The following is a 27,347-nucleotide window of genomic DNA, read 5'->3' on the forward strand; positions in this document are numbered from 1 at the left end:
ACAGGAAGTTCCGCCTGAATATGAGGAAGAATTTCTGTCCTGTGCAGTGGCTGCGCACTGGAACAGTTGTCCAGACAGGCTGTGCAGTGTGGAGCTGCCCCAGCCGGCCCGGGCGCGGTGCTGTGCCGCGTGCTCCGGGGCAGCCCGGGCCGGGCGCGGTGCTGTGCCGCGTGCCCCGGGACGGCCCGAGCGGGCATCCTGTCCCGCCGTGGCCCCGCCCCGCGGCCCTCAGGGGGCGGTGCGGCCCCGCCCACACCGCGGAGGGGAGGGGCTAGGCGGGGCGGGGCCAGGCCGCCGGTGCTAACCATGGCGGCGCGGCTGCGGGTGGGCGCTGCCCGGCGCCGTCGCGGGCCGATGACGCGGGCGGTCGGTGCGGCGTTTCCCGGTGTCGCTGTTCCCGGTGCGATGGGATTGCGCGCCCCGCGCTGATGGCGGCCCGCCGGACACCGCACGGCTCCGCGCCGGAGCCCAGGGTGGATGAGTTCACCGTCCCCGCCGAGAAGAGCCGCCTCCTGGAGCGCAGCCGGGACCGCATCGAGGGCTTGTTCGAGGTGCGGCTGGCCGTGCTGGGGGCGCAGGGGGACTGGCGGCCCGCGCTGCAGCCGCCCAACGCCAGCGCCAGGATCTGGGTGCAACTGGCGGGCTGCACGAAGGCCGTGAGCAGCGCCAAGGTACGGGGCCCGGCGGGGCGCTGGGGCCGGGGCAGCGGGGCTGGCGTGCGGAGGGGCCCGCCGGACCGGCACGGCCGGGCCCGCTGCTTGGAGGAAGAAGGGGTGGGGAAAAGCCGAATGCCCCAGGAGGAAACAGAAACGGCGCTGCCTTGGCAGGTGGGTGTGTGCCCGGTGCCAGGGAGTCTCCCGCCGTGTTGACATAAGCGCAGGGAATAAAGCGAAACAACTCAGCTGGGAAGAGCGAAGTTCACGGACAGTGCGTTATGAAATAGCCCAGCCCGCAGCTGAGGGGGAGCGCCACTGGGGATGGGCCGAGGTTTGTTTTAAAGCCAGATTAAAATGTTTCGCTTTCCTTCTTCCTCCCGGAGACAAGAAATTCCTCGGAGTTGTTTGGGCGTTGCCATGTTTTGCCATACGGACTTCGCTTATTCTGTGGCATTTAGCGGCTCGTTGGCAAAGCTCTCACTAAAGCTTAAAGCATTTATTATTTCCTTCGTAGAAAAGTGGTCAGATCTGAACAGTTTCACCAGGCTGGAGCAGATAGTTCTCTTTTCAACCCAGCTGTGATGAGTTAAGAGAACTGTCTGTGCGGGTTGTGTCTCAGAGGGGACAGCAGTTGCTGTAGTGGCTTCACGCGTGTTAAATGTCTTGCACAACTAAACTTTGGGGGGAGTTTCTCAGCAGTGATGCTGAAATTGATATTACTCATAATGAGCCTGGCAAGTACAGCTGTTGTGATGAGAAGTTTGATGTGAGCAGTAGCTGGGCTGAAGGTGCCTTTCCGACCCAAAATCTCGATGTATGGGCGTTGGGCAGATCCATCCGGAGCATGTGTTTTGTGACTGATTTCAGACAAAAACTTGATTCCTTACCTGTGTCATACACGTGTTCCTCAACGTGTTCCTTCAACAGAAGGAGGCAGTTTGGGAAAAATAATACTATCTGAAAGAATAAATAATATACTGTATTGACTGAGTTTTGAACTCTTGACACATTTAAAACTACTATAAGGTAGTATAGTGAATTTACCTTTACCTGTAGTAGTTTACAGATGGCAGAAATAACATTGGGATGATTTTTTTTTTGTTGCTGTTGGTTTTTTTTTTCTTTTGTGTTTGGAAAATCTTGAACTTGAGGAACACAGAAGTATCTGGAGCCTGGAGTTTTCTCAGTCAGTAACAAAAACATAGGATGGCTGCTGACATTGTAAGCCTTAGGAAATGTACTTCGAAACTTTTTGGAAGTTCAGGTTTATGGACTAGGTAGAACTCTAGTGAAAGGCATTTATTCACAAAGAGTTCTCTTTGACCAAAGAGTAGGGATAGGAAAATAAATATCTTCTGACAGTCTCTTAAACTGTTTGGTCTACAAATTTTGTTACCTGTTACTATCAGGTATAAACAAGAAAATATCAAAGAGCCTTCTGTGAGATCTATTTAAAAATAATTTTAGATATTGGTGTTTTATTTCTATTGTCCTGTTTACTGGTAGTGTTTACTTTCTGACATGATTTATGCTAAGTTTGCTTTGTTTTCTAATGTTTCTGTCCATTACTGACCTAGTAAAAACCAATTGGATATGTTGGTATTTCACAATTATTCACTCTGCTCTCTTTCTCCCCTTAGGAGTACATCAAGGGAGTGTGTGAACCTGAGCTAGAAGAAAAGGAGTACTACCCAAAGGACATGCACTGCATCTTCGTTGGTGCACAGAGCCTGTTTCTCAACAGCCTTATTCAGGATACCTGTGCTGATGTAACAGTGCTGGAAATGGGCTTGCTCAGTATTAAGGGGGGTGCAGAAGCTGTTGTTATGGCACAAAGTCATGTGCAGCAGTTTGTGAAGCTTTTTGAGAATAATGAAAGTTTATTAAATGACAATGAATCAGAGATTAAAAAGCAGTTCAGACAATTTGTGGAAGCACATGCAGATAAGTATACAATGGATTTACTGATTTTGCCTAGTGCACTAAAAAGAGAGCTCCTGGCTCTCACCCAAACTGCTGTTTGTGAAGAGAAGACTGATATCATAGACCTCACAGGCTCTGACAGCCCACAGCAACTTGGACAGAACAGCACCTGCAGAGTCATTGCTGCAAACAGAGACGGAAGGGCAGGTGGGGAGGAAGCAAGAAGCAAAGCTGGCACACCTGTAACTGAGCTGACAAAACAAATGGACACTGTGCTTTCTGATGCTTCTGAAACAAGATTTGTTCCCATAAAGGACCCTCTGTTAGAGGCAGTGGCTTTTAAAGAGAGGCAGTCATGTAAAAGAAGGTCCTCTGATGAGGAGGAAAGGCTCCCTAAAAAGCATTTCTCTTTGGAAAAGGATCCGCAAGTGAAATCTGCTTTACACAAGAATCCTTCAGACCCTGATGCAGTTATTGATCTGGTTTTGGATAGCTGCATTGAATCAGATGGTCCTACTTACTGCCTTAAAGAAGGTGATGCTCTCACTGAGGAAATGGAATATAAGATTCTTGTGAACTTTTTCAGAACCATGGGATATTCCCAAAATATTGTAGAAAAGGTTATCGGTATCCTAGGACAATCTACGGAACCGTTACTACTGCTAGAAGAAATTGAAAAGGAAAATTTGAAGTTTAAAAAAGAGCATGAACAGTCGTCTCAAAAGCCTAGAACTGTAAGTCTTCCTTTAGGAAATAATGTAAATAATTCACAAAAGCTAGAAGACAAAGGCGTTTCTGGGAATAAAAGTCCACTTAAATCCAGCCATACTTCAAAGGAGACAAAAAATGAATATCACCAAGTGAGAGGTGCTTCAGACACACAAGTTGGTGCAGAAGATAAAATGCATAGATTGGTATGCAAATCTCCTCCTCCTCCCAGCAAAAATTCAGTTGTGTGCTATAAACAGAGAGATGTTTATGGCCCTGGTAAGAATCAGAACCCAAGGTTAAGCAGTGTAGAAACTGACAGTGGGGTGACTTCCAGCACTGTGCACGCCAGAGCTCTAAAAGATGTTGGCTTTGTAGCCAGGGGGAGCTCAGATGTGCAGCAAATCTCAAGTAAGAGTAAAACTGCATTTCAGCAAAAAACTGCAGGGCCCTCAACTGTACAGAACAGCCAGCCTGGTTCTGAGGAGCAGCTGGGACACTGCAGCTCTTCCCAAGCCAGGCCTCTCCACCAGCGCCTTTCCCAAACCTCGCATTGTGACAATCCTGTCCCAGACCGGTTACTGTCTTCACAAAAACACCCTTCAAATCCAGACAGAGACACAATGGGACCACATCCAGATCATTCAGTTACTGGAGTTCAAAGATTTTTGGACTCTCTGAAGAAGCCATACAAACTGGAGTTGATAAATGAGCCTGGAAAACCATATTTAAAACATATAATTATTGATGGAAGCAATGTTGCAATTTCGTAAGTATTTTTCTTTTCAGCTATCCTTTTATTAACAGTTCACTGAACTTTCAGATGAAATGGGGGCTAAGAGGTTGCAGTGGCATGTGTTAAGGTTTTGCTAGCTGGGTTTTTGTGTGCATGTACACAGTTGTGCCATTTCAGTGTAACCTGATTTGAATCACCAGTGTTCAGCTCAATGTAACACTTCAGTCAGAAGTAATCTCAGGGCAAGCTTTGCTCTGTTGCAATCAGTGTTATGCACAAAGTTTAATTTGCTTTGCCAGTGCCTAACAACGAGGCTAAATTATTGTCAGCTTAAGTGGTTTGGGGGAATTTTTTGTGCTCTTAACATTTTGTAGTCTTAAAGTGGAGGTTCTTATCTAATAGTGACATATTTCTCATCCAACAGCATTGCTTGGATCCTGTTATGCTTTGCAAATGTGTATATGTATATTTATCAATTCTGAATGTGCATTGCTGAGGTTCCAATATTTCCTTCATGCACCCTGGTGGATTGGCTGCACACACCTCACATTGGAGTAGGGCATAGTAGCTGGGTGCTACTGACATAGAGTCCCCAAAAAGGCTATATAACATCTGGTGTCTCCCACCCAACCAAATGAAAACTGGTTATGAGACATAAAGGACAGAGCTGCCTCAAAACAGCAGAACCGTTGAGATATTCAAATGTCCTACTAAATAACCAATGCTTGGGGGGCTGTTGGTTTGATCATGGAGGTAATTCTGCAGCTTCCCTCTGGCTAAATAATGCCTCATTTGTTTCTTGCATTTCATAAAGTGAAGAGTTGTTTGCAAAATTGCTTTGAATTGTTCTCAGTTTTACTGCTCAATACCTTGAGAACTGCTTCCATGCCTGTGCTGGTTCAGGGTTCTTTTGGCCCCCTTTTTTGATGGGGCTGTGGGTATTAATGCATCACCCACATGCTTAGACTAATGCTGTATGGGTTCCTGAATCAGTGCTTGCCTCATAAGTCTAGAAAGCTGCAAAAGCTGTAGAATGTTTTCGTTTGACACGTGCAGCATGTTAATCTGTTATCACATTGTCTCAGGGTGCCTGTGGAATGAGAGAATGCCCAGAGTTTACCCTAGCTACTAACAAGTAATTTTTTTTAATTGCCTGGTTTTGTATGCTGAAAACAGGCCTTTTGAAGGCAGACTGCAATATCCAGTTGTTGGATCATTGAATTTTATTAAAATGTAGAAGAAACTCAGAATGAAAGAATAATTGAATGGAATTATGTCTTCCTAGGATAGTTTGTAAATAATATGTACTTGTGGTGGTGCATCCAATCAGAAACATCACATGCCCAAACAAGGTGGGAAGCAAAGGGTAAACAATTATCCTTTGAATCCTTGGTCAACTGTTTACCTGAATCATAGCCCAGGTGGAGGGGCACCATTGCTCCTACATTTTGGGAAAGAAAGCCCAGGAGTTACTGGGTTGGGTTGTGGCCAGGGGGACCCTTCCTGCTGGCTGAAGTCAGTCCTCCTGTGGCCCTGTAGCCAGCAGTCCTGAGTGAGGCCCTCAGAGCTCCCAAATCCTCACCTTTGTCATACTCAGGGACTGTGCCTGGTGTCAGAGCTCCCACACACCTCTCCACATTTCCTGAGGTGTGACCCTTGTCGGTTGGGAAATGCAAAGGGACTTGCTGGGAGCATTTCACCCTGAGTGGAATTTGTTGATGAGTTCCTTTAGGCACAGGGAATTAGGTGTTCACATTGTGTACCTGTGTGTGTGTACTGATCATGGTATGAATGGCACTGCCTCAAATCTACCATTAAGTCATTGTTACCACTACAGCCAGCCCTATGGAATTGCTTTTTCAATGTCAAAGTACTCCATGATTAAGTGCTGCTAAACCCTTTTGCACCTTTATCTTGGCATCCATTTGCTTTGCACCCTCACCCCCTTCTGCATTCCTGGCTTCTGTGTAAATCAGTGCAAACTGATTCTAATTTGATCTTTGTATGCCTTAACCTGTGCAGTAAATAATGAACTTACTCTTCACAAGTTCACAAGAGTGAATGTTGCCTCCAAACTGTGTGAAGCCATATTTTCACAAATTCACATCAAACCGTGCCTTTGGTGATACCTTTGACAGTGTTTCTTTAAGTAGCCAAACCACTCATTTGTGACAGTATTTACTTTAGTCACAAACCAAAGGGAAAGTGTTACATGACCCAGAAGGCAACCTGCTCTTTGCTGCTTTGTGCTGCTTGTGATCATCTTTTGTTTAATTTAGGAAATACCTTTGTAGGGTCTTCACAGGATTTTAAAGAACTGAGACAGGCAAAGGCAGTATTTGCAATGGCATTTGGAGAACAGATGCAGTCTTTGAGATGGAGATCTTGAAAAGATCATCTTGCTGTGGTGATTTGCTGTCCCTTCACGTGTTTATCTAACTCAGTTAAAACACTTCTAATTTAATTTAGTTTAGCGGTGACATATTTTTTCATATTATAGCTTACATTAATTCTACATGTTATTTGATGAAGCTGCTTCTATTTGCATGCTTTTTTAAGTTGTAGCAGAGCAGAATTTTGTGAACATTCAGGACAAATTGGCAGCTCTTGTATACCTTATGTCCCATAAGGTATACAAAGAGTAACTCTTCTGTGAAAATTGCCTTTTGTTTTTGACTGTTCTTGACACCAAGAATGCTTAATTTTATTAAGGGCAAGTGTGGCATAATATTTTTTTTCCTCTGGAAATTCTGTTAGTAAGTCAGATTTTTTTGCCTTTTGTATTTCAGATATGGCTTATTCATTTTTCTGCCTTTCTACGTAAAGAATTCCTCTTGAAATTCAGAGAACCTTAATAGATTTACATTTTGATAAGCATATTTTTTACAGAATTGACAAAACTGGAAAAGGATAAATGAATGCTACTAAAGGCTGAGTAAAATATTTCCATGGAAATCCTTTAATGACCATTATGTTGGGAAGATTTCTTGGTAGGTTAAATTAGAGTTTAAAGATAGGATTCTGTTCAAAACTGACAGGGCATACTATTAGGGTTAATAATAAGCACTTGCCTATTATTTGGGAGACTGGTTTAAAAAAGGAATGCCACTTGCTCACTTATTGTTAAAAGTACTTTGTAGTGATTTGGCATCTAATTCAAAACATAGATTATACACTATTTTGCAAGACATGCTTTGGCTGTTCATGCCATCAGTGCTCAGCCATCAGTGCTCAGAAAAGTGTGTCTTTTCTAGGGAATCATATCTTTGTTTTGTCTAAGTGTGGCCTCTCTGGAAATGCTGGAGCCTGGTTAGACAGTTAATTGTGCCATGTGTTCAACAGGCAAATAGGGTCACTGGAATAATTCCAGTTGGGAAGGGCCTCACAAGGTCATCAATTGAAATCTTTGTGTCCCCTCATTTTAGGCAGTTGCTGGTTTTTCTGGAAAGTCACCTAAAAGAGACTTGTAAAAACAGATAATGAATATCTTATCTTTTTTAATTGAGAAAAAGATTAATGCCAAAATACAATGTTTTGAAAATGTTTGTCCAAAGAAATTTCATTATTTTGCTTCAGAGCAATTGTTCACTGTTGAAATGAAGAGAGAGGAGGCCCTAGTGGTTTCCAGAGAGCTGTTCAGATGCAATCCTTGGTAATTAGTCAAACCAAAGGTGTTCTATTTTGTAGTAGGGCTGTATGTGGAACTACTACAATGTTGGATTATTATAGTTCTAATCTATACTCAATAGAGCTCAGAAACCATCACTATGGGCCTCTTTTTTAAAGCTAAACCTGCTTCTGATTACTCCATTGTTGTTGTGCCCAGGAAACTGAAAGGAGACTGAGCTATGAAGTTGCAAAGTGATGTATTTGATATCTTCTGCTGAAGAGCTCTTTCCATTTAGAACATTCCTTCTCTTTAACACCATCTGCCTTTTCTTTTCCTGAGGCTCTGTGTGAGACTTTCAGCTTCACTTTGCAAGGTTTTGTTCCATTTTCTTTGTTTTCCTGGTAGTAAAACCCTAGTGAATTTAATCTCCCTTCTTTTTGTTTCACTCTCAGTCATGGTCTGAGGAAATTCTTCTCCTGTCGAGGAATTGCAATAGCTGTTGACTACTTTTGGAAACGTGGCCACCGAAATATTACTGTGTTTGTTCCACAGTGGAGAACAAGACGTGACCCTTCCATTACAGGTGAGGGACATTTCCTAATGTTTCCTGAATTAAAGCAGACTGTAACTTTTTCTTTGGGACTTCTGTGAAGAATAAATGGAGAAGAAATGATTCATCAAATGTTGAGCAGGAGCAATCTGGCTGCTCAGCGTGAATAATTGGGTTTGCATACCCAGTGTGAGAGATCCTGAAATGCTCTTTAGGCTAGCAGGTGTGCCATCAGTGGAGTCCTTTTTGGGTTGGTTTTTGTTTGCTCTTTAATTTCTAGTTTTGACCTCCCTTTTCTCCATTTTTATATGAGCAATTCTTCACCTATCAATGACATTTCTCTAGCTTAATTGGTACAAAAATAGCCCATGTTCTCTCTGGTAATTTTATCTCAAACTAATTGTCAAATCATGTTTTAACAGAGCAGAATTTCTTAACGCAGCTCGAGGATGTTGGAATATTGTCTTTAACCCCTGCAAGGATGGTTTTAGGAGCAAGAATTGCTGCTCATGATGACAGGTACAGAATATGTGTAGTTTTAAAGTCTTTTTGAACATCTGACTAATGGTTGTAAGAGCTCAATATTTCGTGAGCAGTTCTGTTAGCTTGTTCTGCAACCCTTCTAGACAGAGCTAAGCATCCAACTTAAGACTGAATTTTACATCTGTTGCATTATTTCACTGTTGTAGGAAACACTATTATGTATTCAGAAAGTCATGGAGAACTACAAATTTTCATGGCAATTAAAAAAAAAGGCTATCTGAAGAAATTAATCCTCCAGTAATGTTTTTATGCTTTCCTGGTCATCATTCTATCCCTGAACTGCCTTTTATTCTTGGGGCATAAATCAGCTGCTGATCAGAGAGCATTTAGCTCCATTTTCTTCTTGGTGCCACGTTGGTGCACAGACCTTGCTCTGTGTTTGGAGCAGTGTATTTGTAACAATGCATAAGCCAGTGAACCTCCAAGTTAATTTAACCACCAAAGATCAGCTTTAAAATGTGGGGATCATCTGTCAGTGAACAAGACACAGTAAGCTTTAGCAGTCTGTGGCAGTTTCCTAGTACTTCATTCATGTTTTAGATATACCAAGCCTTTCATAAGAAATGCTCTGGCAGTGCAGTTGAAATTACTGTGGAAATAAGTGGTATGATAACATATTTGCACTTTTGTTAAAAGCATGCACTTTCCTTCTAAAGGACACCATCCATTATCTTGTGGATAAAATTGATTCTAGTGGCAAAAAATGTATTTTCAGAGACATTATAAAAGAAAGCAAACATTTTTTTCTTAATGAATCAGTAGTTGTTTTGTCATAGTTTAACAGAAGGGTTTTTAAGAGGTTGACAGAGCAAACAACTAACATGCAGAACACTGACTTGCAGAACACAGTCATTAATGCTAAGCAAAAAAAGTATGACAATGAGTTTGTGTTGGATTGTTTAATAAATACTTTACTGCATAAAGCATGCCATTTACCTGTGCAGATATTTAGATCATGGGGTTTGGGGGCTTTTGTTTGTGTGGGTTTGTTTGGTTTGGATTTTTAATGGGGAAGAAAACATCCCATGAAAACTCTGCTGCACTAAATAAGTGCATGCTGCCCAAAACATTGCTGTAAGTTTAAGGCTGGCAAAAACAGTCATTTCCTGGTAATGAAGGTGCTTGTTTTCATGCAAGTAGATTACTTTGGGATGATGAAATGTTTAGTTTTTTTAAGCCTTTGGATTGTTTTCAGCAAAGCAAGCTATCTTAATGATCTTTGAAATTAATTTTACAGATTTTTATTACACCTTGCTGCTAAAACTGGAGGTGTTATTGTGACTAATGATAACTTCAGAGAATTTGTGACAGAATCATTTGCCTGGAGAGAAATTATTCAAAAAAGGTAATTATTGAATTTCTGTGAAGTCTTAAAAGGATGTCTGTCCTTGCAGTTGTAGGCATTCTACCTACATGTGGGATTTTGCTATCTGTCATTAATCTGTCATGCAATTCTGGTAGATCCAAATAAAGTACTCTGTGACTCACTGTGGTGATTCATGGCCTTGCAGTCATGTGCTGAGTAGTCCAATATCCTTGTTATTCATGTATTCTGTCATGTATGAGTGTTAATTGCTCTCACAAGCAGTAGCTTGGTGTAACAGCACGTGTGTCACTTCTGAAGGTCAGTGTTGGATCTTGTTTGAGCAGTCCACTTTCACAGCCTCTCTTGTCTGAAAGCTTTTTTTCAAGGAGACATGATAGCTGATGAGGATGTAGTGTCACTTTTAATTATTCAGAATCAATCACTCTTTACTCAAGTGGGACAGACTGGCATAGCTAAACAAAATTAACACTTGTAGCATATCCATGTAGCCATTTCCTTGCAAGTGTTTTTCTTTGGGTTCAGATAAGTTCACTTAGTTATCAAATATCCCTGCTTCATCTTGTGGACTCGTTTCTGCTTGTTTCTTCTTGTTTGTTGGGTTTGGGTGTTTGGGATTTTTTTTTTCCAGTTTCAGTTAAATCAGGTTATTTTACTGCTGAGGTGTGATCTGTTAGTAAAATTCCCCACTAATCCCTCAGTGTCCCTGACATTTTCTGAAGGTACATCTGTTGCAGTGGCTGGGGTCAGTATAGCTCTAATGAAATAAGGAACTAAAAACTTGTCCTGGATTCTCACAGTATGGCTGTGAGACCATGGAGTTGATGCTGGCTAATCATGTAGGCATTTACATCATTTCTTGAGTGAATTCTATCCAAGTCAGGTTCTGTTCTTCCACAGAACTTTAGCAAGAATACTCGATGTGGCATCTTGAGTCTGTGGTTTAAGAGCTTATGTTAACATCTGCTATTAGTTTTACTTCTGGGGAAATTCCACTGTACCAAATCTTCTCCTTACAGACAAATTTCACTTGAACTCGATTTGTTTGGTTTTTTTAATACAGATTTCTACCTGTCCCAAAGTGATTCCAAAAAAAAGTTTTGTGTCTTAACTGTAAGCATTTAATGCTATATTTGCTAGTTGTGTGGCTTTCTGCCAACATAGGCATTTCAGCTACATGACTGAAGATCCTTGCAAGGAAAAGGAGTTAGAACAACCAAAAAATTTCTGATCACCTGAAAAATTCCACCATAGTCTTGTTGCAAATCTTCAGTCATAAAACAGTTGCTGTAAAAAAAAAGGGGGGGAAAAGCTGTGTTCTGCAGTGTAATAGGGAGAGTTCACAGCTCCCATGGAATTATTTTGACAGGGAATGCTGGTTGTGTCTTAGGTGGGTTTACTAATTAGTCTTTAGGGACTCCTCATGTGGTGTCTGCTCTAAGGAAATTCATCCTGTGCTACAAAGGTGAAGGACAACAAGGGTGAAATACCTTGTTATTTAAAAGAACTCTCTTGCAGGTTGCTCCAGTACACTTTTGCTGGTGACATATTTATGGTTCCTGATGATCCTTTGGGAAGAAATGGACCCAGATTAGATGACTTCCTTCGAAGTGAAGGCTATTCTAGGTATAAACACTGTTTTCACTTTTGTTTGACACAGTTATTTCACATTTGAAATAAGCTTTTCTCCTGCTTCACTCACACACCTGTAGAGCACAGTCAAGTTCAGCAGGAACACTGTAGCATGTAGCAGTTTAACAAAAAAAAACAAAAAACACATTTTTCCTGTTACTTCAGTTCCTTCAGAAACTGCTGGTGACATTTGCCTCTGAGAGCTCTCTGAGAACTGAGATAAGTATGACAAAAGCTTCTTCTGAGATTTGTCTCTGGTGGCTTTCATGCACGGGTGTGTTAACAGCCCCCAGAGGTGCCAGTGGTGGGTGTGTGGTGTTAATTACTCTGATGTTATCTACGACACCTTGGTTGGAAACTTCTTCATAGTGGGACAATAGGTGCTACAAACACTCAGGTTTTCTGCTATTGGGCGACACTTCACCTCAAGGCTGAGGGTACCTTGCTGTTGTCAAAACAATTTTTGTGGCATTGTTATTAAATCTTTGAGTAATAATTATAACTGTTAATGAACATAAATTGTTCGTTTACGATTAATGTACTTTTTAAATGTGCACGTATTCAAACTATGAATTTGCTTTGCATGAACTGCCAAGATTTGAGGATTAGTTTGCTCTTTAGCAAAAGAAAATAGTATTCTGTTCTTTCACCAGTTTGGGAATTAGAAGTGCTAAGAATTCTGAGGCGTAGTGAGAGGGCTTTTAAAAACAAGTGAGGTAACTTTAAAATTGTCAATAGAAAAGGCAAGCTGTTCTTAAGGATTAATACAAAGAATAAGCAAGAATCTCATCTATTGTAAACTTGTGAGGAAAGTAGAACATTGTTATACCATAGATTACAAGCTGATTTGAAAATAAGTGTATTCACATTAAAAAAGCAAGTGCAGTGCTAGGACTCCAGAAGGAAATGCTGAGTGTTCAAGCTCTTGTACAAAACCTTTGAGAAGAACACTGTGCTTTACCTGCCTGTGTCTGAGAGAAATAAAATGAAAACAGAGTGTTCTGAGGTAGGTGAGTGTGATGATTGTAGAAATGGATTCTTTTGAAAAGACCACAGAAAAGCTTGGTTTCATATCTGTACATTTGGAACTGGAACTAGGTTTGAGTGCTTGTTTTGGGGTTGGGCTGGTGGGGGGGGGGGGGACCAGGAAGAGTAGAGAAAAGCTGCAAGTAAAAAAGAGTTAATTTTATTCCTTCCTTGTGACTTTTCTACACGATTTAAATGATGCAGAAAGCATAAATGGCACCAGGAACTGCATCAGAAACTGGCAGAATCTTCAGCAATTAGAAAACCTTTCCACACGGAGTAACTAGAGGTGTCATCACCCAAATGCTTTTAAAATAGAGCTCTGTAATTTAGGTACTGTTTCCCTTGGTGGTAGGAAACTAGACTGTAACATTGAGTTCCACTTCACATTTCTCTGGTATCTGCTGGCGTCTGAAGTAGACTGACCTTTATATTTTGTAGTGCTAGCAGCGCACAGATTAGCATTACTTTTCCAAGTTTGAAATAAAATTGCAATAATTAAGAGTATTCAAGTCCTGAGACTGCTAAAACAACTTCATTGCCCTGTTAAGGATACCATACAAGGGAAACAAGGCCTTGATCTAAATATGAGCATGGCTCAGTCCAGAGCAAAAGTACATGAGGAATTGTCTTGTGAAGCAGTCTTGGAACTGGTCTGTCAGCATTTTCACATGCTCCATGTCAGTGTACATGTATTCAATTTATCTTTTTATCTATACCTTCATAAAATTTTCTGTAATCTGACAAGTAAAGGACTCACAGCATACTGAGGCTATTCCTGGGTGATATGAATGTTAATTGTGCTGGATTCATATTGAGAACTGTTATACCCTGTTTTGTTTCACTTTGAAAGAATGCTTGTCATTTGATTCCAGTCAGTAACTGGCTGAGCAGCAGGGATGTTTAAGTTATACACATTTGTCTTTTCTCTCTCTCGTGTACAGAGAGAACTGCAGCTAGAATGTCCTTTAGCTTAATTAATTAAAATTTTTATTTTGTTGCACAGAGATTCCTGGTCAACACACAAGGCTTTACAGAGCAGTGGACAATATTATTCTGAGACACCCTCTTTCCTCCCCAGAGTGAGCAGTAGCAGTCAACAGCCTGGAGGCAGAGTGCATGATGATCGTTCATCCCCATTGCTTCCATGGGAAGAAAACACAGAGCCTTGTCCAGCAATTCCCCCACAGAGATCTCCCTCAGAAACAGCCCAGCTAAGAGAAGCCCTGATCAGAATTTTTCCTGACTATGATCAAAGGCAGAAGATTGATCAAATACTATCTAATCATCCATTCATGAGAGACCTTAATGCACTATCTGCCATGGTGCTTGACTGAATGCTTCCACAGCTTTATATCACAACTGCTCTGACTAACAATTATCAATGTGAAGAAAAATGTCGCTCTTTTATGTTACTTTGTGAATATTAAAAACCTAATTTTATTTGTATAAACAAAGATATTTTTGTGTATGTTCTGTTGCTAATAGATGCCAGGTTTTGGTAAATTAAAAACTGCTGCTACTACAGATTTTTAGTAATATTTTCTATGGAAAAAAAAGTCTTCTGCTTCACTGGAATTGCTTGTTAAAGCAGTTGCAGTACTTCCTTTTGAGCAGTGTTAGTACTTTTTGCAGAACCCTTTTCCTGGAAGGCAGAATTCCCGTCGTTTGGAGACCCGCGCGTGGGAGCAGCTGCCAGCAGGTGGCGGCTGTGGGTCCGTGAGGAGCCCCGCGAAGGGCGTGAAAATCCAAGGAAATCCATTTGCTCCTTCAGGCTGGGAGTGCGGTGCGGGGCAGTTAGAAGAGAAAGTGTGAGTTCACAGCTCTCATCGGGAGAAGGTGTTTTGAATTCTTTAAAAGATCTGAAATCTACACTTGTTTTTAAATTGGAAATTATCTTGACTATTAGCGTTCTTTCAGGATAGTTTAAATATCTTTAACAATTGCACTGATTCCTTGTCTGTTCTAAGTGTGAATGGTGTGATGTTAACACAATGAGACACTGTCTGTATAGAAATGGCTTTTTTGTGCAGACCTTCAAGCTGTAGTCAGCTCCACCCCTTTAGATCTGTTCTGGGATTTATCCCAAAAAGTAAGGGGCGAAAAGGAAGATCATTTATAAAAGCTGACCAACAGGACCACTTTCTAGAGCAGAGCAAAGTTAAGATTGTCTATATCTCTGTACACACTTAAGTCCTTCCTTTTAACCAGTCTCTGGTGCCAAGTGTTCAAAGTGAGTAAAATCAAATTAGGCTGTAAAGACAACTTGGGCTCCAGAGCCTACATTCAACTTCTGGTGTATTGAGCCTTACCCTGAAGCATTAGTGGCTTTCTCTCCAGTTCCATGGGGTCTGAAGTCAGTCTTTGTTTATATGCAAAAGAACTGAAATATACTTGAGGAATTGGGGCTTTTGAAAGACTGTTTGAAAGATTTCTTTGCATGGCCCTTTCACGTTTTGTGAAGTCAGAAACAGAAGGCAGTCTTGCTCTTCCCTGAACACAAGCAACCTGAAAGAGAATTGCAGCAAGAACAAAACATTTTATGAGCAGTAGTTACAGCTTCTCAAAAATACAGGTGGTGATGAAGAGAGGCCCTTAATGTTTCTGCATCCAAATAGACAAATCTAAATTATTCTTTTTTCTGTATAAGCGAGTGGGAGATTTGCTATTCAGATGGGCAGAGTCCTTCTGACCAGCACATGTTTGCCAAGAACTAGTTCTTACCTGTGAAGTGTTATGTAATCACTGAGTTCTAACCCCATAAAAACTTAGGCAGGTTCTTAAATCCTGTTTCACTGACTATAGTTGGTATAATTTTAATAAATAGTAAGAGAATAATCATGAGCTCCCTCACACCGCCTGGGGGGTGTGTGTACATGTGTGAACATGTTCCTTGAAGAACTTGCCTTCTTTTCATTAGGTATATCTTTGATTGCATATGTTGTTTCCACTTTATAGGTGCTAGTGTGGGGATATAAATATATTGTAATCTTTATTTCATAGAGAATTGCTTCATGGAGTTGGAAGGGACCCACGAGGATCATCCCGTTCAACTCCTGGCCCCCCACACTTCAATTGCCATCCCATGCCTGAGAGCATTGTCCAAATACTTCTCGAGTTCTGTCAGGCTTGGGGCTGTGCCCAGCCACCCTCTGGGTGAGGAGCTTTTTCCTGATCTAACCTAAATCCCCCCACTCAGCTTCAAGCCTCAAGTCCTGTCACGAGAGCAAAGAGATTGGTTCTCTTTCTCCTTTCTCTGTTTCTTTCTCCAAAGTCTGTTTCTGAAGCATGCCTCGTGCTATTCAACCTTGGTTGCTGCAAAAACTCAGCTAGAAGCAGTGTTTGGAGTGGAAAATACCAGGGACTTTCCCTTACGTGTGAGTGACCTGGCATTTCCCCTCCCTCCCTTTAAAGGGGTAAAGTCCCGAGACTGATTCCTGGTGTGGGGCCAAGTGCAGGATTTCTGTGACAAATACAAGAGTTTACTGCCAAAAGGAGTGTTTTCTTTTATGTCTTAAGAGCATGTAATGTAAACAATTTCATTGCAGTTGTCAACAAGCAAAGTTCAGATGAGCCCCAGTAGTCGGTGCTAGTGCTGCTGTTTTCCTTCCTGTCTCTGCCTTTTTGGGTAGCTTGTGTATTGGAAGAGCATTTCTGAACCAGAGAGAGTGCCTGTGAAAGTTCCATGACAAACAGTGACTCACAGTGTCTTTCTAACGCTGGCAGTGTTTCCTTCTGTTTTGCAAGCTTGCGGGCTATGTTTGATATGAATGCCTTTCCTGCTAAAATTCTGTGTAGCTGTATTAAATGCTATTTTTAAATCTGGGGCTGGATTATGTTCTGGATGGCTCTGTTTTATTGGAAAGGAGTAGCTCTGCTATAATTCATGTATAAGACCTGTTATTTTCACAAATACAGTTTAGAATAATAATGACTTCGCAGATTCTGAGACCTAATCTGCTGTCTGGTATTTGGAGGACTCTGATTATGTAAGCAGGTGTTTCTCTGATGTGTTCAGTTTCTCTTTTTTATCACAGAATAGAAACCCAAGTGCCTTACAACAGTGTAACTCATGGTGTCCAGACTATTCCTACCTTCCTGACTGCTACTGTTTGTGCTCAATTTTGTACATAAATCTACCAGTTTTCAATTTTGTACATAAATCTACCAGTCTACCAGATATGTTCATATGTAATTCTGTGCATACAGTGGAAATACTGCAGTGCTCAAGTAGATGGTGTAGATGATAACTTTTAAAGAACAGATGGATTTTAGATTTGTACATTTTTTATCTATGTATTGTGTGCATTTATGTTTAGAATGTGGTTCCATTGCACTGTTCAAACTCTGCTGAGGTGCATATGACAATCCCAAGTTTGTCCTGTCTGCCTTGTGGCTCACCAAGTTCTGTCAGATTGCATTGTATAATTTTTAAATGGCTAATTCAAAGGAAGCATTTTTTTAAGAAGAAAATGGGTTTGAATGCACTGGATCCCCTTTTCACTTGAGTATTTTTAACTGTTTCAGGAATGATATTTTAAGTGTACATAAGAGAAATAAAATATTACATATTTTTAATTAAATAGAAACAACAGTCCAAAGACATCAGAATTCTGAAATATATCAATTGAGTTTTATTTTATTATCATTTGTCACTGTAATTCAAATCCAAAGTCAAGTATAATTTTTCTCCCTGGTTGCTGAATGAGCATGCGATATTTAAAGTATTGAGTCTTAGTATTGATAATTTTAAGATAAATCTTTACTGAGCAAAATATTAAGAGTCTATTTAAAAATAAAAAGCTGGCTTGCATGTGTTTTATACAGAAACGCACGCCCTTCTCAGTAAGGAGGGGAATCCAAGGCAGGCGCTCCAGCTGTTGGACTGCAGGGGTTGTGCGGGCATTCCGCGGGGACAGGAGGGAAGGGACAGGAGCGGACAGGAAGGGATAGGAGGGAAGGGACAGGAGGTGGCGCCGCCGGCCCGCGCCTCGTCCCCCCCCGCCCGGGGAGCCTGAGGGCAGCGCTGGGTCCGGGTTTCGCATCCCGGCGCTTTCGCGGTGTCCTCACGGCTGCTGCGGGGCAGGCTCCGTCTGCCTCTGGCTCAGGGACCGTGCTCTGGTTTGCTGACGGTTTTTGTTTGACAGGCACATGAAATTGGTGGTAATATATTTAATATATTTACCTTTGATACGAGTTCCTTGAAATCAGAAGTGCGGCCAGGAGTCTGCTGTTTGAACAACTCTGATTGCCGGGAGTTTAAGATATCGGCGCATGAGAAATTATATTCTTAAATTTAAAAAAAAAAAAAAGAAAAAAATTAATTTCGAGATTCAGAAGTATTGCATTAACATCAGAGACAGCATCGTGAGGGCAGAGCTGGCTGCCGAGCCTTGGTGAGGGGCAGAGCAGGGGCCAGAGGCCGGAGCCGCCCTTTGCTGGGGCAGTGACCTGGAGAACACAGCCCTGGGCTGGATGGAGGCACTGCAGGGGGATTCCTCCTTTTTCTGAGCAGCATCCCTGCAATGCGAACCCAAACACACCCAGCTCAACCAGGGGTTTTGCAGACAGGGAAATTGGGAATATCTAAAAGGCAGAGCGTGAATGTCTGGGATTATTTTCTGTGAGGAGAAGGAGGAGGGACACTGTGATTTATAAATACTTTGTGTGGGAGATCTTCACAGCAGAGGGCCTTGAATTGAAAGAGGCACATCAGAGTCTTTTGCCAGATCTACTGGCAGAACACCAAGAATATGGATAAGGGCATTCTTGACATTCTGAAGTGAAGGGGCATTAAAATAGTAATATTTGGCATTCATTGGGAACAAATTAATGTTTTCTGTCATAGTTGTAGCTATCCAAGGATTCTCTACATTAGGAAAACAGAACTTGCCATATTTTAACTTTTAACAAAATTTTTATTCTCTTGGCCTGTGTGCTGATCAGCTGCTCACACCTAATCTGAAGAGAAGTTTCCTGGGCTGAATATAACTTATTGTGAAACATATACCATCAACACACAGCCTCCCAGTGTCCAAACTTGTTTCCCTTCCAGCCTTGAGCCAGAAACAGACTTTTGAGTATATGAATAAGATAGCACTAGAAATGAAAGTGTAAGACAAGAATCATGGTGATCAGGGTGATCATGAAGTTAATTTGCAAAGTCTCTACCAACTCAGTGTGTGCACATGATTATTTTTTTGTAAAAACCCTTCAATGCATTGATTTTGAATAAAAATTATTTAGGGCTCTGATTCATAAGCAGTAGATGTTATAGTGGCCTAAAATGCTGTTTGGACGGTTGCAGGAGGGTGACTGCAGCTGCCCTTGCTGGGTGCTGTGCGCTGGTTTCTCTGCTGTCACAGCTGGCACAGTGGTTTAAACTCTGGTCGGTCATGAGTCTGAGCCCTCTGTTCTCTGCTGTCAACAAAAATGCAGAGAAGATAAAGATATAGTAGCTAGATTGTTATCCTTTGTTTTATAGCATCCATCAAAGCCCTACTTTGTAAATGGAAATCAAATTAAGCTTTCCAATATTACAGGAGCTATGAGTCTTCCAAATGATGATGGATTGAAATAATTCATGCAAAAGCCCAGGATATCTCATCTATCCCATCTGGTGGATTTAGTCTCAGGGCCTTTCAGGGACATTATTCAAATGTTTCTGGTAGGAGGTGAATGTAATTGCTGCTTGAGGAGCTATTTGGGAAGGGAGGCTATGATTTCTTTTAATATAATATTTAATTATATACAAATAATAAAGCAGCTTAAGTAAGTTTATAATGTTTCTGTAGAACTATTATAACCCTTTCTTTCTTTCCTCACTGATGGGCTCTTGCTTGTCTTTTATTTGTCTCATAATGCACCAATGGTGAGTGATGCATTGTGAAAAGGATTTAATGGGACGCTGCCTAAAATTGAAATATCTGATCAGTATTTAGTCAGTGCTGCAGGGGCAGAGACAGAAATAGTGTGCTTCTTTTTTCCCCCAACTAAGGTATATGTGACACCTTCTTCTTCAGACTGCTGTTCAGCTGTGGTGGTTTTGGATTAAATACTAATGCTGCATGCAGATATTCTCTTTCCCCCATAAACCAAGGGGTAGGTGTACATTGATTAGCATGATATCTCCTCAAGCTGTAAACATGCAGAAACACAGGCAAGAGGAACTCAGCTCAATTAAAGCAGGCAGGCCAGTGGGCAAGGAGGAGCCTTGTTTGGTATCAAACAAACAGAGGCTGTGTGCTCTTGTGACACAATAAAGTCAATAGTCCTACACCCTGCTATGAAAGTGGGGCTTTCTCTAAGTATGAAAAATTAAAGTTATGAACATTGGTTTCCAGTTTCTTGCTGGGTTAAACAAGCACAAAATCTGTGCATTAGAGTCTTGTTTCAGGCTATCTCATGGTCAGTGAATGCAGGAGGGCTGATCAGATATCAATGTGCAGAAGGGTGGGGAATATGATCAGAAACATTCAGTGCCTCTGAAACACATGGGGTGGGTGTAGGGAGCAAGTTCTATACCACGAGTAAAAATCTGACAGTCTGTCTGAAAACTGTGTTTATATTCAGAAAAGACTCTGTAACAACTTATTAAAGTACCACAGGCAGTGTTACTGTCTCACTGCACAGACTGCAGCTGTGAAAGGGCTGGGTATTGAGTCATATCCTACTGTAAAGCACAAGTTCAACAGGCATAAAATTTTACACTTTTTAATTTTGATCTGATTTAAGAGCCTTTCTGAGTGTTCTGTGTTCTACTAAGTGATTTCACACTCTAGGCTACTGAACAGTCTTGGAAACAGGTGCACATTTTCTGTTATGTGTATCTTGGTAGAAATAAGGTATATGTATGTATATATATGTGTGTGTACAGGGCACACTCTGTGGTGGCTGCAGCCTTCTCTGTGTTCCTTTTTGACCAGGTTGCTCCCTGAAGCTCTCAGCAAACACCATGTTGAAGAGATCTGTGATAGCCCACTGCCCCTGGACTCCCAAAGCAAGGCTCTGCAGACAAGAGCTATTCTATTCCCAGCTGAATAGAATAGCTACTGGAATGATGGGTAACTGATATTACAGAAACACCTGACAGAACCATCTGATTTAAGGTTCTTCTATGCACATGATCTGCAAATCCACAGTGATAAAGAGTCATGTTTTGGGGGTTTTTCTTGTCTTAACAGGGCAGGTTTAGTTCAAGAAGGTACTCAGAGCTCATGGCACTTAGGGGCCTAAGGATACAGAAGGGAACTCTGTGGCATTTTCAGAAATACATAGGTACATAAATACTTCTGAAGGACCACAGTGCTTCAGGTGAAGTGTTACTTCAGCACTTAAGCACTTATATTTTTGAAAAGCTCATTTTTTGTCTTCATAGTATATCACTAAAATGTGATATCCCCAGAAAGGTAATCAGATGTAGATTTGCACTGGGAGGTAAGTGTATTTTAGATCCCATGCCATTAGCACCATCTGGAGCAGTGTGTCATATGCCACGGGAAATGCACAACTGCAGCCACGTGGCTGTGCAGCATTTCCATGTAAACTGCCCCAAAAGTGGCTCCAGTTTGTTGCGAGATTCATGAAACTCTGAGAAGGAAGAAAACACCCGTGAAGCTGTGGGCTTGCTAAGCTGGGGGCAGCTCCAGTTCTGATCATTGCTTCCATGAAGCTGGAAAGGGTCTCAGGAAAGAAGCTCAAAGTAGAGGTATAAACATGAAGGAGATGCAAGGGAATGAGCAGTTGGAATTTTGGAGTATGTGGGGAGGCTGCACTGCTTTCATTACAACTGTTGGTGCAGACAGAGGTTATTTAGAGGGTCCATCCTGTGTTTGGTGCTTAAACAAAGGAGCACCTAAGAAAGTTGTGAGTCCTGAGGTACTGAGCATCAGGACCAGTAGTTGTCATTGCTGGCATTAAAGGAGTGAGTTCAGGGTCTTGGTGCAGAGACCAACCTTGAAATGCTTTCATAGGAACTTCAACGTGCATCAAAGTGTCTGCTTTTGTCCAAAACCTGGCACAGGATGTTACCTTTCCAAAGCAGAAAGTGCATTTTCATCTGAAGTATTCCAGAGCCATTCTGAATGTCTTTGGCACATTAAATGGATTGATACTTTGATCTCACATTAATGTGAAGTCAGAATCCTCTTGGCCTGAGCTTGTCAAGAAGATCCATCTCCCTCTCCCACATGAGTTTTGTTATTTTTTTTTCTGGTGGTTTCCAGGCTCATAGTTCATCCTCCACCATAACTCATGCACCTGCTGTTCAATACAATAATTAGCAAAAATGTTTGCATTGCTTACTTGAAGCACTGGTGCACAAGCAGGTGTTTTGGTGGATTTTTTTTTTTTTTTGAGTTTCTGGATTTGTTTTGTTTGGGTTTTTGTTAAATATATCATAGAATGGTTAGGGTTGGAAGGGCCACAAAGATCATCCACTTCCAGCCCCTGCCATGGATGGGAACCCCTCCCATTAGAATATACTGTTGTGGGTTTAAAATACAAAACCAGCAAGCAACAGAAAGCTTGCATAAAAGTGAGGGAATGTGGAAATACAGCTTGAGAGGAGGACTGAGAACAGAGCTTACCTCTGTGATAGGAGTGGATGTGTTAGCCACAGCAGCCATAAGCCTTGGCAAAGGAAAGCAGAGCCCTGAAGGAGGAATGAAGAAGTTCACTTGGTGTGATGTGCTTAGCATGCAGAACCATGCAGGAACCATGCAGGAACCATGCAGGACCCTGCACGCCTGCACGGCTCTGTGGGAGGCTTGGATTAAGCAATGTAACTCAGTTACATGAATGTTATGGCTGTGCCATTTTTAGCTACACCTGAAAAGGTACAAAAACTGAGCTGTGTGGATCAATAAATGGTTCCATGCATGCAAAAATCACGGAGCCCCTGTCTCTCAATGGCCAGCAGGGGAGCAGCCTGACAGTGCTGTTAATCTGCCCGGCCTGGCAGGGGGAGGTAAGCTCCTTACAAGTGTTTGTCTCCTTAGGAATTCCCCTCTGCTTAACCACTGATAAAGACATGATGGTCCATTTAACCATAGAGGCCTCTCTACCAGCTGCCTCTGTATTTATTAGCACAGATTCTATAACGTGAGAATAATTTATAGTACAATGCCATATCTGATTACACCAGTGTTTGGTGATATTTTCTGTTTCTTGTGAATTGTTTAATATGAGGCAGCCATGCAGAAATGCTTGGATGTGTGAAGTTAGTGAGGCATTTAATTAAGTTGCAAGAGCCAATGCACTCACAAATGGAATATTGAACATACCACTTATTTCATTCATGGAACAAAATTGCTTGTGGATCTGAAAATGAAAAGATTTGCAGGCAGGCATGTTTCTCTGAATTCTAGAGGTATCATAACTGATCTACAGTTTGGGTTTAATTTGTAAATGCCCTAAGGTGGGGGTTTGTGCGTTAACTAGTTAAATAAAGCAAATCCTTCTAGCAAATCCACTCTTGACTTTGCTTCAGCTGGACCAAAAAAAAATGCAAATCTGTTCCTTTCTCTTTGCAATGAAAATATGCTATACTTAAAAAAAAAAAAATTTTGTTTGAGCTTGTTTTTTGGGTGGGCACATCTGATTTTCTGGTAAAAGGTGTATTTTGGTAGATTTGGGTTTTTTTGGGGGGGTATTTTTTGTTATCATAATGGGGGGTTTCTTTGAGAGAGAAGGGACTCTTAGTTATTGCTGTTGCCTACAAAAGTGCCATGTGTGGGGTTTGAGTTCACACAAACTGGGTTAATCTGGGACTGCCATAGAGGGCATATGGTCTCACAGGGAGCATATGGTGTGGAAGAACTCATCCATTGTAGTGGCCCAGAACCTTCCCAGCTGCTTTGTCCATGGGGTGACTGAAGTGTTCACTGGGCCAAACTGCACATTACCTGGGGAGGCAGGATCAGATTTCATTATCTGAGCGCCAGGATGCACAGTTCCCATTGTAATCTATTTACTGGAACTTTTCCCTCAAAAAGTAGCTCAGGAATTAAAAAAAATCTTGGCATAGAGACTGTCTTTGGAAATAATCCATGTAACAGTGAAATTGCTATTTAGGAAGCTTATAGCCTCATGAATTTCATTAACAATGTCTATTAAATACTCTAAAATTATACTTGTATATCATAGACCATCTTTCCAGTTCCACAGATGTTATTCAGCTGACCTTAACAGGATTACATGATTGTTTGGTTTTTTAAAGTTTGGAGAAGATTGTCTCCATGGCTGAACTTTTTCCACTAAATGTATTATTGAAGAGGCTGATGATGTTTGCTGTGTACATTAGTTCTGTTTGGCCCATTGTTTGCCTACTTAGTGGCAAACATAAGGTTTTGAAAAAGAAAATAGAATAGCATTTCATTTGTAGAATTGAGGCAGCAATCTAAAGATCCATGGTTTTTCAGTGCTTGTAAAGTTCTAAGCATAAACACAAATTACTTGGATATTTTCTGTTCCCATCTACAGTAACTTACATCTCTTCAAATGCTTTTGCAGAGTCCTTGAATAGTGATGTATCTATGTAAACAAAATGCAGCATGGCCTTAGAGATCCTCCTCTATTGGTAGATTTTATAGCTGTATATATGCAAATTAGGATTCAAGACTCCCCATAAACACAGTAACTGTGAAAATCCACTGTTATTGAAGCAAAAATAAGGCTCCAAGCTTGTGTGGCAGATCCCAAGATAATTTTCCAGAACTCTTTTGATAAGAGGTGTAGAAGAAAATTAAGTCCTCATGTGTAGATATGAGAATTTGGATATGAAAATTCTTGTTTCCATTAATATTAATATTAGTGGGGAATTTTTAATTTTCTTTGGCTTTTTCAGTACTCATGTTCCTTACATGCTCTGCAGTGAATGCTTTTGTGAATTCTAAGCATGTTTAATAAAAGATCATAAATTTTTTTTTATTGTGCCTGCTATTACATTTCGTTAACAACTAGTGCAAGGTAGGGCCCAAATTTGCTTACTAAGGCAATATAATCCCAGATCAATTTGAGTCAGAAAGGACCTCAGGACATTACCTAGTCCAGGCTCTTATGGAAAGGAAGTTAAAGTTAGTGCAGCAAAACTTGGGTTGAGAAGTGTGACGTGTTTCCATGCAGGAACAATTAAATCACAGTGAGTTTTGGTCGGATCATCTCTGCATGTTGTTTTTCTGTGTGTACATTAGTTGGTACACAGAGCTGCAGACACAAAACATCTCTTATATATTTTGTGGGAAGGAAATAATCTTCCTCTGCAGCATTTCAATTTCATCTGGCATTTTCAGAACAGCCAGGACGTGTAAACAGGGAGATCACACACATAGAAAACCTGCATGTCAGTGTAAGAGCCTCAGCATTCCAGTCTTTTGGCAACAGAAAACCCTGCCAAGGAAAACTAGCTGGATACCTAAGCAGAACAAGTCAACAGGAAATAGCCCATGGAAAGGTTTCCAGCAGAAAGCCATTGGGGTTTCTTAGCAGAGCGAGTACAAATTTCACAGATTATACGCTTGTTCAGTCATCACGGTAAATCTGGGGCAGACAAGATCTCTTAACACTAACACAATTAGCAAATGGTATGGAATTGATCAGTGCTCTGTGTGTTACCATTTTGCTTTTAACTCTGGTTTTTTTAGATGTTCTTTGCCTGTTGAAGTGCACTACATTTGTTAATTAACTCCATCTGCTGAAAGTCTGGTCTGGCAGTTTAATAATATAATGAGTTGCTTTATTTAAAAATTGTGCTTGAATGTGCTACTGTTGGTCAAAACAAAGAGAATTTAAGGTGAATATATCTTGGAAATATCCTCATTGTGCAGGTAATGTCAACATATCTTAACCTATTTTATCTATAGTTCTCAACATTTGAGATTTATAGGAAATGGTAGGCCATGCATTCATTATGCAAAACATTAAATTTAACAGAATAATCTTGATCACACCAGCTTTTCTATGTAGATCATGTTAAGAAATATAAATAATCCCACTGAAAGCATGAATGGGCTTGAATTTTGCAGATTTGAAGAGTAATTGTTAATATTGAATCCCAAGCAAATTTCTGGCTCATTTTTAACTCTGGCTTCTTCATTACATATACTTAATTGTAAATCAGAAGTACATTTTTAAATACTTAATGTATATTATTCAAGGAATCCCTGTGCCTGCTCCTGCAGAAGCCACGAGCATTCTACCATGTTCATGATTAGTCTCATGCTGCTGTATTGTTAATAAATAGAATTATATTGCACTTCAATAGTGTTTCTAGCCAAGCAGTAGATTGTATAGCCTGACTTGTGAATGACAGGCAATTGTAGTTCACCTACTAATCTGGATGGTTGTCCTAGGGTTCAGCTTTTTACATCCTGGGAATGAAATGCTGCAGATAGTGAATTAGGAGAGAGGATGCCATGATGACCCATCTAATGATGAGTAAGTGGCTAGGTGAAGGATCCTTCTGCCACCCATAAAAAAAAATCCCATGACAAAAAATGTTTATTAAAACCAGTGGAACCCCGCTGGTAGGAAATACTGACTATTTCTTGCATCCATTTCTGGTTTTCAGAAGAACTGAAAAGCACTTTTCCTAATCTGTAAATACCTATGCTTAGAAATTGTTACCTATCAAAATTTTCTTTGACAAAACTGAGGTTTGTTAACCTTCCTCCTGCTGTGTCACTTTTGTGCCATAAGCTTTCCAAAATATTTTTATAGTTGAAGAGAAGCTGCCTTTCCAAATATTTGCAGATGTTGAGTGTTGTTTCCAGTTGATATTCTTGTGTTGATATATGCAAAAATCCATTGTAAAGACCAGCTGAAATAATCCAATTATTGGTGTGGGTATTGCAGACCCTTTGTATTACAAGGCTGCACAAAGAGCTGAGCTGTGCTCGTTGCAATGACCCTCAGGTCTTCCTGTCACTTGCTGCTTTTCAGAATGGCTTCTGTCTTAACCATACATGTTTGTGTCCTTCCTTCTTCCTTCCTACATGTCTTGTAATGCAGTCAGTGTTAGGAATATTCAATATAACCACCAAACCACGTATTTAACATCATTATTGGAACTTGCTATCCTATGAAGTTATTGGCAGTAAAGATTTTGCACATCTCTTTAGATTGTCTACAGGAGTATAAACAGCACGGTCTAGCATGGATCACCTGGCAACCTGCAGATGTTGGGAGTTATGTTTAAAGTCTATTATCTGCCTGCTTTTAGTCCTTTTATTAGTATTTTATAGTATTGCCCCTATTCCAAACAGAATATGTTATATACATATATCTCACATCTAGATGTGTCATATGTATTTGTATATATAATAAATTAAATGCTCCTCTACACACAGGGTAAAATACAGTTGCCTTAACCACTGGTATTGTCCCCTATGAATTACACAAACTTATTTGTCATGATCTAATCTTTCTAACTGAATGCAAATCTGACACTGTCAGGGTGTGAAGACTGGCAGTACTTGCAACAAATTAAGTTGTAGTTGGTGGCAAGCACACAATATTCTTTCACAAATCTACCTGCTATCTGCTCCTTGGAGTTTATAACTATGATTAATCTACCTAATTCAAATTGCTCCTTAATCACTTCCAGAGTTCATTAAAAACATACTTAAGCTTAAAAAACCCCG

General features: G+C 40.9%; 1 protein-coding gene across 3 annotated transcripts; it reads left to right on the forward strand.

Moving 5' to 3' along the window:
• Positions 1–299: 299 nt before the first annotated feature.
• On the forward strand, positions 300–16,529 carry N4BP1 (NEDD4 binding protein 1). 3 transcript variants are annotated; one of them, XM_064723267.1, is made up of 8 exons: positions 300–671; positions 2,297–4,056; positions 8,086–8,216; positions 8,606–8,702; positions 9,964–10,071; positions 11,569–11,676; positions 11,848–11,905; positions 13,790–13,916. In XM_064723267.1, the coding sequence occupies exons 1-7, from the start codon at positions 429–431 to the stop codon at positions 11,867–11,869; spliced, it is 2,469 nt and encodes an 822-aa protein (XP_064579337.1). In that variant the 5' UTR covers positions 300–428; the 3' UTR covers positions 11,870–11,905; positions 13,790–13,916. The 3 variants fall into 3 exon arrangements, with proteins under 3 accessions (XP_064579337.1, XP_064579336.1, XP_064579335.1); XM_064723266.1 differs by having other exon boundaries at positions 13,715–13,852; XM_064723265.1 differs by lacking the exon at positions 11,848–11,905 and having other exon boundaries at positions 13,715–16,529.
• The last annotated feature ends 10,818 nt before the right edge of the window (positions 16,530–27,347 follow it).

This window comes from Zonotrichia leucophrys, chromosome 11, assembly GCF_028769735.1.
Source record: "Zonotrichia leucophrys gambelii isolate GWCS_2022_RI chromosome 11, RI_Zleu_2.0, whole genome shotgun sequence".
Lineage (NCBI taxonomy): Eukaryota > Metazoa > Chordata > Aves > Passeriformes > Passerellidae > Zonotrichia > Zonotrichia leucophrys.